The sequence below is a fragment of the Carassius auratus genome, chromosome 50 (assembly GCF_003368295.1).
Source record: "Carassius auratus strain Wakin chromosome 50, ASM336829v1, whole genome shotgun sequence".
Classification (NCBI taxonomy): domain Eukaryota; kingdom Metazoa; phylum Chordata; class Actinopteri; order Cypriniformes; family Cyprinidae; genus Carassius; species Carassius auratus.
Window position 1 is genome coordinate 3,897,768 of NC_039292.1, and position 11,373 is coordinate 3,909,140.

Below are 11,373 nucleotides of genomic sequence, written 5' to 3' on the forward strand. Positions count from 1 at the left end.
CTGTCCTCTCAGAATCATATTTAATCCATAACTACATACATGGAAACAACACTTTGCGAGAAACATATATTTTTCAGACAACTGTAACATACAGCATCAGAAGAGTGGTTGAAAAGAAAGTTTGATAAGTTTAATATGTTACCAGTCAACTAATATTTGTTCTCATGGTTACATTTTAAAAACCTGTAAGTAAAAAGACAAAAGCAATATTTATCTAGATAGGAATAATTTAGTATTAGCATAAATGTACGTGTAAATAATGGTTTAATTGGTAAATAAAAAAATAGAATAACTGATATATGTATGCATATAATGGTTTAAAAATACAAATTAATCACATTATTGTTAAATAATAATTTGAAAGCATATATTGGAATAATATATGTAGTGTTATGTATTTATAGACCAGTATATATTTATCTGTGTATATATTTATATACATACGTATATACACAAACATAGAACACATACAGACAGACAAATGTTAGATAGAGCAAATGCAGCAATAATCTGGGTGTACACAGTGTCCCATTTCATCAAGAGAAATCATTACCTTTAGATGTAAATCTTCTCAGTCTTTGTCTTTTGCAAGTATTCCCCTTTTGTTTTTCATTAAAATGCACTCACAGACAAAAATGTAAAAGATAAGGAGAGATTTTAATGCAGTAACAAGTTGTTGCCGTTGCAGTGAGTCCAGTTAATTATCTTTCCAAGGAAAAAGGAGAAATAGAGGCAGATATACAGAGGGAGGCTGGGCAGTATTGTGACATACGTTCAGTATCTCGTACACACAGCAGCAGCTGCCCCTGACATCCCTGCGCCTGCTGGGCGGCCCTCAGTATCATCAATACTACACTTTTCATCACTAGATCGCAGCTAAACACTAATAATAAGCTCCTTTTTTGTCTACCATGTACTATGGCAAAAACGGACAAAATATTTGTCCATGTGACATTTATCCATTTCTTTACACGTGCATCTCAATAAATTAAAATGTCATGGAAAAGTTAATTTATTTCAGTAATTCAACTCAAATTGTGAAACTTGTGTATTAAATAAATTCGATGCACACACACTGAAGTAGTTTAAGTCTTTGGTTCTTTTAATTGTGATGATTTTGGCTCACATTTAACAAGAACCCACCAATTAACAAAACAAATTAGAATATGGTGACATGTCAATCAGCTAATCACCTGAAAACACCTGCAAAGGTTTCCTGAGCCTTAAAAATGTTCTCTCAGTTTGGTTCACTGGGCTACACACTCATGGTGAAGACTGCTGATCTGACAGTTGTCAAGAAGACAATCATTGACACCCTTCACAAGTAGCCAAAAACATTCATTGCCAAAGAAGCTGGCTGTTCACAGAGTGCTGTATCCAAGCATGTTAACAAAGTTGAGAGGAATGAAAAAGTGTTGTAGAAAAAGATGCACAACCAACCGAGAGAACCATAGCCTTATGAGGAATGTCAAGCAAAATCGATTCAAGAATTTGATCGAACTTCACAAGGAATGGACTGAGGCTGGGGTCAAGGCATACAGACGTGTCAAGGAATTGGGATACAGTTGTCACATTCCTCTTGTTAAGCCACTCCTGGACCACAGACAACATCAGAGCTGTCTTACCTGGGCTAAGGAGCAGAAGAACTGCACTGTTGCCCAGTGGTCCAAAGTCCTTTTTTCAGATGAGAGCAAGTTTTGTATTTCATTTGGAAACCAAGGTCCTAGAGTCTGGAGGAAGGGTGGAGAAGCTCATAGCCCAAGTTGTTTGAAGTCCAGTGTTTCCACAGTCTGTGATGATTTGGGGTCAATGTAATCTGCTGGTGTTGGTCCACTGTGATTTTTGAAAACCAAAGTCACTGCACCCGTTTACCAAGAAATTCTGGAGCACTTCATGCTTCCTTCTGCTGACCAGCTTTCTGAAGATGCTGGTTTCATTTTCCGGCAGGATTTGGCACCTGCCCACACTTCCAAAAGCACCAAAAGTTGGTTAAATGACCATGGCATTATGCTTGACTGGCCAGCAAACTCACCAGACCTGAACCCCAGAAAATCTATGGGCTATTGTCAAGAGGAACACGAGAAACAAGAGACCAAACAATGCAGATGAGATGAAGGCCACTGTCAAAGAAACCTGGGCTTCCAGACCACCTCAGCAATGCCACAAACTGATCACCTCCATGCCACGCTGAACTGAGGCAGTAATTAAAGCAAAAGGAGCCCCTACCAAGTATTGAGTACATGTACAGTAAATGATCATACTTTCCAGAAGTCCAAAAAAAATAAAATAATTATTGGTCTTATGAAGTATTCTAATTTGTTGAGATAGTGGGTTTTTGTTAAATATTAGCCAAAATTATCATAATAAAAAAAAAACAAGACTTAAACTACTTCAGTCTGTGTGCATTGAATTTATTTAATACACAAGTTTCACAATTTGAGTTGAATTACTGAAATAAATGAACTTTTCCATGTCATTCTAATTTATTGAGATGCACCTGTATATTACAAGTCTGAAGCCAAACTGTATAATAAATTAACATTTATATTGACTGAAAACTCATCTTAAAACACTCATAACAAAGAAATGTGTGTGTAATAATAAAACCTTCGTAATCATCGGGAAGAAGGAGACGGGAACTGGCGGACAATCAAAATGAAACTTTAATTACAAAAATAAACACAAAACAGCGCAACAGCCCCTCGCAGACGACTGTTGCACACAAATAAAAAGCAAACACAAAATAAAGCCAAGCCCTGAACCTATCTCGTACTTCACTGTTGTCGCTCCAGTTTTATATCCTTCCATCTCCTCCGTAGGATTTGAGACCTGTGGGTCGAGCAGGTGTCGCGCATCTCCAATCACTCCACCGGCCTCGCCTGTTCCCACGACTCTCGGCCCCGCCCCACTCGTCACATACCCCCATCGTATGGCATTATTTTTTTGTCAAACGTTATGAGTGTGTAAGACATGCTCACGAGCACATTATGTTATTTCACACACGCAAAAATTAACCTTCAGCTGGCATGATAAAAGTACTCGCGCACAAATTCAACAACCGAGAGGTGTACATGTAGCTGCGAGCGAGCGCCTGGCATACTCTCATAGGTTAACTCTGCTTGTGCAGTGGAATCCTGTTCACGCGCAGCGGGCTTTTTCTCGCGGAGTGCTGTTTTGCTCGCGCAGTGGATTTCTGCTCGCTCAGCTGATTTCTGCTCCCTCGAGTCTACATGAGTTTTGATAATTTCTGGGCGGAAACCAAGGAGGGCACTGACCCTCTTATTATTGGTCACTTTCACACAGGGACATCCTTGTACCTTGATTGACAGCTCTCATTACAGGAAGCACGGAGTTGGGTTAAGTTACCACCGAAGAAGAGTGGGAATGAATTAGAATGAGTTTTCTAATATACATAAAATGTCTCTGCACGTATAAAATGCTGCGCACATCATAGATAAATCAATTACCATCGATGAATATATTAGCAAACGATGAGCCTACGTTTTGTTAAGTAAGTTAACATTAACGTTACATATTTTCTAACTGAATCATAACATAATTGTTTTCACATGTACTTTTACTTTTCCAATGGACTTGCAAGACAAATTTCATCTAAAATAGATATGTTGAGTAAAATGCCAAAAGGGAACTGATGAGGAGTCACAAAAACAATGTAAGGAAAGACAAACATATACTGTTACTGTATTTCACATGGCGGCGAACCAAGAAACAAAGAACAACGTCCTTCCATCTATCAAAATGTCCTTTAAGGTTAGATCGATGCAAGTGTTTGGTTTCAAAATCTGAATGACTCAGACTCTGTTCTGCTGTCAGTGGGGGTGAAATTGGAAAAGAAACACAAAACTGATAAAAGAAGACCTTTATTCATTTCACTCAGAAAAGGAAAAACTGCATAAGGATCAACAGATGGAAAAATACAACCAAGTCTTACAGCAGAAGTGGAATATTTGAACTTCATTCAAGGAGCAATAAATTGTGAGAACCATGCTGAAATGTGCAGACAGTTTAAATGGTATATATAAATTCATCACAATGCATTGAATGTGAGACTATAGGATAGTATCAGCAGGATGCCATCCTCTGTCACTCCAGCCTGACCTGCTTCCATGGTGATTGGGGCAGTTCCATAGCAAAGACTGTTGGGGAAGAGGGGCGGGACTCTGGGATGTATTCCATACAGTTTTTCTCAATGTATGGCCCAGCAACACTCCACACTTGAAAGAAACACACTTTCTATTTATCAAAGAAAAAAAATTCATCAAAGTTTCCACAAAAATATTAAGCAGCAACAGTTTTCAAAACAAAAATTATACTAATAAGAAACGTTTCTTGAGCTCCTAATCAGCATGTTGTAATGATTTCTCAAGCATCATGTGACACAATTTTTTTTAAACTGTAGTGTAAAAAATTCTAGTATATAACATAATTGAAGGAGCACTTGGTTTATAAGCAGTATTTACAAAAAATATTATGTACACGGTAATCTAATTAAATAATCAAGGCTTTTTAAAATCATGTTTTAAAGTTAATATATTAGAAGCAAAATGCTTAAAAAAATATAATGTTAATTTGAAAAATTGCCAGTGAGATATTCCTATGCTTCAGCTTTAGTTGCTGGTCCCCATTGACTTCCATAGAATGGGAAATAAATAAATAAAATATGCAAGTCAATGTGACCAGCAAATGAAGGTGAACTATCCCTTTAAACCTTACTGACAATGGGGATAAACAGAATCCAAAAACATATGAATAAGATCATATAAATTAATACAAATTAGCCACAAAATGATTGTTCATTAAAAAAAAAATGTATTCAGTTAAAATAAGCAAGCAAGCAGGTCCACCCTTAAACCCAACCACACAGTAGGAGTAAGTAGTATGAAAATGTATGAATGAGATTATCAAATTTGCCACCAATTCACTTTATTATAAACCAGTTATGACTTGCCATGATGAGATTCTGATGGAAAATATTAAATACTACTACACTTTGTGCTCTCGTGCTTTGGTAATCCAATGGGGGCACCATTATAGTAACAATTTGAGCTAAATGGTAGGCTGATATCAGGTTTTGGACCTTGCTTGAAGTGCTCAACCACTCTGAGGGCTTTAGTGCGGCCCAGCCTCCCATGGACACGTGGTCCTCCGTGGCTGCACTAGTGGACAGGGAGTCAATAGAGGAGGCATGGCAAAGCACTTTGTTCTCTGAAACTGCAGAAAGAAACCTATCTGTTTTAGTTCATGGTTAACATGACTTTAGTACCGATGTCAAAATCAAACCTTCTAGTATTTGGTTAAAGTTATTCTCTCTTGAACTTTGTAATGCTAACCAATAGCCATGGAGTAGATGCGTATCATACTGTACATGCCAAAGTCCATGTTTGCATATCAATACTATGAGTTTTGGTTTTTATCTGACGTATTATTTATATGCATTTATATGAGACTGTGCTCGCATAACCCAAAACTCTCAGAGAACAGATGCAGGCCTGCATTTCTGACAAGGTACTGTGACTTTATATGTGTGACAGTGTTACACAAATACGTTTTGTCTGACAAGTCTGAAAGCTTACTGCAGTGTTTACAGTTTCTGTCTGCAGAACTGAGAACAGCGTCTAAATACGGTGCTCATACCCAAAACGTCAATCACTTGTTTACACGAGCTCACCACTATCAAAGGCTTTGGTGGTCTCCTTAAGGACTTCCAGGGTCAAGGCAGCGATGATGTCAGCCTGCCGGGCGATGGCCTCGGCTCTCTCCACAGCCTCTGCTCCCAAAGAAGTGATCATCTGAGTCCCATTGATCAGAGCCAACCCCTGCAGACAGAGATAAACATAACCAACCCTTTTATCTTTTACCACAGAACATTACTACCGAACCACTGATCTGGTCTGTGAATCAATCTATTATTTATTAATCTATTTACTCTTAACCTGCAGGCAATACAAAGGTCAAATGTGACTTTAAAGGCTAAATGAGGAGTAAATACGTTTATGCATTGCTTTCATTATCATTAGGACAAAGTTTTGCAACCGAAGCACCCAATGAATATGTGCTCATGTATTTGGCATCCACCCAGCCGCTCTTGGGCTACCACATTTTGCTTTCTCCCATGAGGCAAGATCTCCGCTCGCACCCACCGTACCCTTCTCTGGGATATACGATAAACAAGAGGCTGGTGAGAGAAATGAAAGAAAACGGTAAAATATCAGCTTTGGTAAAACTCTTTTGAGGGAGAATTTCAAAGAAACCTTTTGCTAAAATTATTTCAAAGACAAGCCAACTAACATAAAAGTAATCTTTGAAATGGCACACCATGTTTCATATGCCTTGCCAAAGGAACCAAAAACCCCAACAGTACTCTCTTCAGTTAAAATAATGAGGGATGCATTAATGTACCATTGAAGGCCTGGATCATGCTGTGCAGCGTCTCCAGTGAAACCCCGCTGAGCCCTTTGACCAAAACATTGATCCTCAGTGCAAGCAGCATTCGAGTTCTTTCAGGATATAAAGAGCTTCCCAGACCTAGAGTGACATAAAATAATAATATAGTAGACCGATTCAAAATTGGTTCAGTAATGTCAGTCAATTCATCGCAGGAATATTTATGAAAACTAAATATATTAAATATTAATGAAAACTACAATTGGTATCTCACTGTAAATAAAATAATCCTTCACAGACACATCCTCGTATTTGATAAAAAGTTCCAAATTCTTGCATTTTTCAATTATTTAGTAATTAATGCTGTTTCAATTCTGTTTGGGATTCTATTAATTCTAGACAGTTAGCGCTCCCTCCAGGACAGACAGTGAATGAGCGTGGTTGCTGGCAATATCAGCCCTAAACTAATGTTATTTGCATTTTTAAATAATTTAGTGATCAAAGAATACTAAGAGCAAATATTCAATAACCATTTATTGTCTATATTACCTTCATTGAGCTTCCAGAAAGTCTGCAATGCATCAGTAACTTCAAAGATTACCCAGTGCAACAGCCTTGAGTCTGAGGGAATTTTGGCATGTGTGACAGTGAGGAACATTTTAAGCAGGCATGTGCAACATAATCTGGCAGCATCTTCAAAACTTTTCTCTCTGTCATCCATTCAACCACATACACACATATTATGTCTTTCTAAAAGTCTCTCTGTTACATATTTTCACTTCTCAGTTTTCTCCAGGCCCCAGGCGCTCTGAAACAGGCCATCACGATTTCGTCCGGAGGTTGGCTAGACTCCAGCTAAAAAACCCCTAAGTTAACACAGAACCGCAGACGTTTTCTCCAGCCTGGGGCATGAGGCATGAGAGGAGCCCCTTGTGTTAGATCACACTCTACATATTTGGAGCTCTGGAGTCAGAAACAGGTCTTAAATTAATTTGCTGAAATGTTTATATTCTTATAAGAGGGAAATGTTATGTAGGGTTTGAATATTATTGGGGTTGGAAATAAAGGGAAACGTGAAGTGTAAAATAAGGTAGTTGGGTACAAATAAGACTTTGGTATCAGAAAGCAAATTAAGATAACTATCCTATCTATAATTAACTATAATTATCACAAAAATTATTATATATACAGTATATTTTTAAAGAAAACAATGTATTCTTAAAAACAAATAAATAAATATTCGAATCATGCCACAGAATAACTTTACAATAAGGTTAATTAGTTAACATGAATTAACACATTAATAGTATTTACAGTATTTATTAATCCTGGTAAACAAAAACCCATGTTAGATTAAGTCCATTAATTAATATTAACAAATAAAACTGTGTATTTTAATATAGTATTAGTAAATGTTTTGCAATTAATATGAACTGAGATTAATAAAGGAGTTACAAGTATTTTATTGTTAGTTTATGTATGTAGTTAACCAACAAATGGAACCTTATTTTTACCCATATTCCTTAAAAAAAAATTTATTAATACATTTCCTATGCAGTAATGTCTTGCCAAAAAACAACAACAACAACAACAACAACAACAACAAAAAAACCCTGCCCCCTTCCCATGTCCTCTCTTGGTTTCAAGTGAGATCCTGCAAAGCTTGATCCCAGCCACCTTTCTTTCTAGTGCCACCCCCACCTCAAAAACAAGACGTTCCTAAGACTCCACCCCTTCTTCACCCTCCTGGTCAAATTCCATTCACCACAAACCCAATCCCCAATCTCAGGCAGGACGTCCCTGCAGCTTTCTCTTTGCTCTTTCTCGGGTAAATCTAAAAATGTCCTGGACGCGACCTCTTCTTCTCACCTGTCTCGTTGCTTTGTCCATCATCACCTGTGAGTAACCAGACTGTGGTTTACTGTTCTCACCAAGGGAAGTGTTGATTTACCAATGTGGGGAACCATATAGTCCTTTGAAAGGGTGGGATATCTTTTGGACTTACCTCAGCCGTGTTTCCTCTGTTACAGTGCTCCATGGAGCCGACAGCACCGCTGTGTCAGATAAGAAGGCAGCCAGTCCTCAAGGTGAACAAAAACCTTCACAATGTTGCTGTAGATCTTTGTCAAGAGTTTCTACTCCTCATCAATGTTCTTCTTCACCAAAGGTGCACTGAGGAAGATCTTCATGCCAGAGGCAGATGCCTCCAGCTTCATCAAACGACGAGGCAGGAGGGCTGTAAAAACTCAAGATGAGATAAATGGTGAGGCTTTTTGTACTTATGTGAAAACTCCTTATGTGAATTCCAGCACAACCACCAGAGCAACTGTCACCTACAATGGACAGTCCAGAATGTTTGATGTAGAGAGACTAACTGCATACAAATGGGGATTTTATATTTATAATAATATAAAATAAAAATTAATATATATATATAAATATTCAAATGACAGATTTTGAAATAAATCACTTATTTTATTCAGCAAGGATGCATTCAGCTGATCCGAAGTGACAGTAAATACATTTATAATGTTACCAAAAAATCTAATAAAATCTGCTTTAGTGACCAAAAGAGAATTCATTCAAAAACTTTACATAAATCTTAACGACCACAAACTACTTAACCACAATTTGAAGTTTTGCAAAGTAAATTGTCATCAATCATGTCACTTCTGTGGCTTCTGGGAATGTTTGGTCAGGTTTGCTGGTGTAAAACGGTAATAAAGAGCCCTTTTAGTCGTGACTAGCACTGGCCACACAGGTGCTGTGTTTTGAGCCAGCTGAGGAATGTAAAGACGGCGAACCACAGCACATAGCAGGAACCACAGGACAGGCTGGAGAAAACCAGCCTTCAGTCTTCAACTCCTGCCAGTGCCGGAGGAGGAGCTCTGCTGTTTCTCAAGCTTTTCATTTGGCTTAGACCTGGTCTGACATTGTTAGTTTATGGTTATAGGCTCACCAAAAAGTATGTTTGACTCACCTGTGGAAATTCAAGTCTGTGTATTAAAATGGTGAGGAGAGGATCAGGACAAGAGGATTTTAATCATAAATAGCTTTTTTGGACTTAGAATAAAATAAAATAAATTAGTATGCAGTTTGGGATTTTATAATTCGCTGCTGCTGTCACACCAAATCAGGTGATCCTGTTATGTAATACAAACACTGATGTAATCACAAACAGCCTTTCGTTATGAATAGTGAAAATGAACCGTGTATTTCACATAAACCATATTTAGTTCAAATATGATACAATAACGACAAAAAAGTTCTTCTGAACATTATAACTCACTTATTTCTTTTATTATCTTCTCACATTTTGTTGTCTTATTAGCTGAGCAGAGACAGAGGCTGGCCGCAGATGAGAGAAGGAGGGAGTATCATGAGGAGCAGAGGAATGAGTTTGAGAGTCACGCTGAAGAGGAGCACGACGGTGAGTGTGCAGCGAGCCAACTCAAATCACTCACCTGGCGGCCATATTGGATCAAGCAGCATTAGTAGTAGCGCTCTGAGATCAGTTACCCAGGATTACGCATGAACTTAGCTGAACCTTGTAGGATTTTACAAAACAGGTTTACCAAATCTAATTAAGAACAAAACAATGATATATATATATATAAATTTTTAAGGTTTAACTCATTTCAAATCATGTTCCATGAAGATATTTTGTAAATTTCCTACTGTAAATATATCAAAACTTATTTTCTGAGTGGTAATATGCATCCAGATCGTCAAATAGTTTGATCTCGACCAAATATTGTCAGATTCTATTAAACCATACATAAATGGAAAGCTTATATATTCAGCTTTCAGACGATGTATAAATCACAATTTGACATATTCGAAAAAATTTGACAATCGAAAAATTGACATATTTGTACTGGCTTTTCTTTAGGCATGATTTCTTTTTTCATATTGTTTGCTTTCTTTTTATTTCAAGGTGCATTTAATTTTCGTATTTCATGAGGTTTTTCATTTCAAGGCATATTTAATTTCAGGTGGTATCTTTAATAGATACATTTATTTATTGACTTATGCTTTTATTATAATGTTCATTTATTTATTGTAACATTGCATGCCTTATTTAATAATTTCAAGTTTTTTTTAATGTATTTTTTTATAAAAATAATTTTTGGTTTAATTTAATAAAAATAATCCACTATATTTGCTCTAATATAGTTTTAATATCATGCTTACACTTTTAAATATAATGGGGGGAAAATAGACAGCAAAGACTGATCTATATACAGGTTATATAATAGAATATTTTCATATTCAGTTATCATATTCATATGTAACATAATACACCACTAACAGCATGTAATAAAGCTTTATTTAAATACTTCTGCCTTTAATGTTTCTATAGTACACATGCTAATTGCGTACATGGTCATGTTAGTGCAGTATAGCATCCAATATTTACACATATTATATCTGGTACTCTGTAGGCCTATGTGTAAATATCTGAATACAGAGTTAAAATCTAAATTCCTCCATTTTTCCTCTCCTCCAGAGCAAGACGAGCGCACCAGAGAGAAGACGGAGCAGTGGAGAGAGTTTCACTACGACGGCCTTGACCCATCTTATGAGTACAACCGACACACGGTCTAAAACAGAGGATAACGGGTAGAGAGCTAGTCTTATTTGTGTATTCATGCATGCAGAACATATGTAATCCATGTATAATAGTTCTCGAAAAAGATGTACATTTATTCATATTCATACTCGCCAGTTATTATTTTTATGGCTAGTTTAAAATGGATTGTAGCCTACATTTCGTCACACACTTTAATGACACAAGTCATTGCACAAGTTACAGAAAATCTGTAAAAAAAAAAATTTTTAAGAAGTATTATTTTTCATAGAATTTCTTTCACTTCTGGTGAATTTTATTTGTTTTGTGCTGGGAGAATGTAAAGGGTTACATATTTAATACAAATAATATTTGCAGTCTAAGCAGGCATGTATATC

General features: G+C 36.8%; 2 protein-coding genes across 2 annotated transcripts in view; both read left to right on the plus strand.

Annotated features, from left to right (window-relative positions):
- The window catches only part of LOC113066682 (uncharacterized), a 672,150-nt gene that overhangs the window by 213,472 nt on the left and 447,305 nt on the right, over nt 1–11,373 (plus strand). The gene's annotated exons all lie outside the window — the stretch shown is intronic.
- LOC113066704 (unique cartilage matrix-associated protein-like) lies at nt 8,207–11,226 on the plus strand. Its single transcript, XM_026238679.1, has 5 exons — nt 8,207–8,303; nt 8,436–8,492; nt 8,573–8,668; nt 9,737–9,835; nt 10,916–11,226. The coding sequence occupies exons 1-5, from the start codon at nt 8,246–8,248 to the stop codon at nt 11,011–11,013; spliced, it is 408 nt and encodes a 135-aa protein (XP_026094464.1). The 5' UTR covers nt 8,207–8,245; the 3' UTR covers nt 11,014–11,226.

Coding starts and splice junctions, on each gene's coding strand:
- LOC113066704 (XM_026238679.1), top strand. CDS start 8,246: ATGTCCTGGACGCGACCTCTTCTTCTCACCTGTCTCGTTGCTTTGTCC. Junction 8,669..9,736: donor AACTCAAGATGAGATAAATG/GTGAGGCTTTTT, acceptor TTGTCTTATTAG/CTGAGCAGAGACAGAGGCTG. Junction 9,836..10,915: donor CGCTGAAGAGGAGCACGACG/GTGAGTGTGCAG, acceptor CCTCTCCTCCAG/AGCAAGACGAGCGCACCAGA.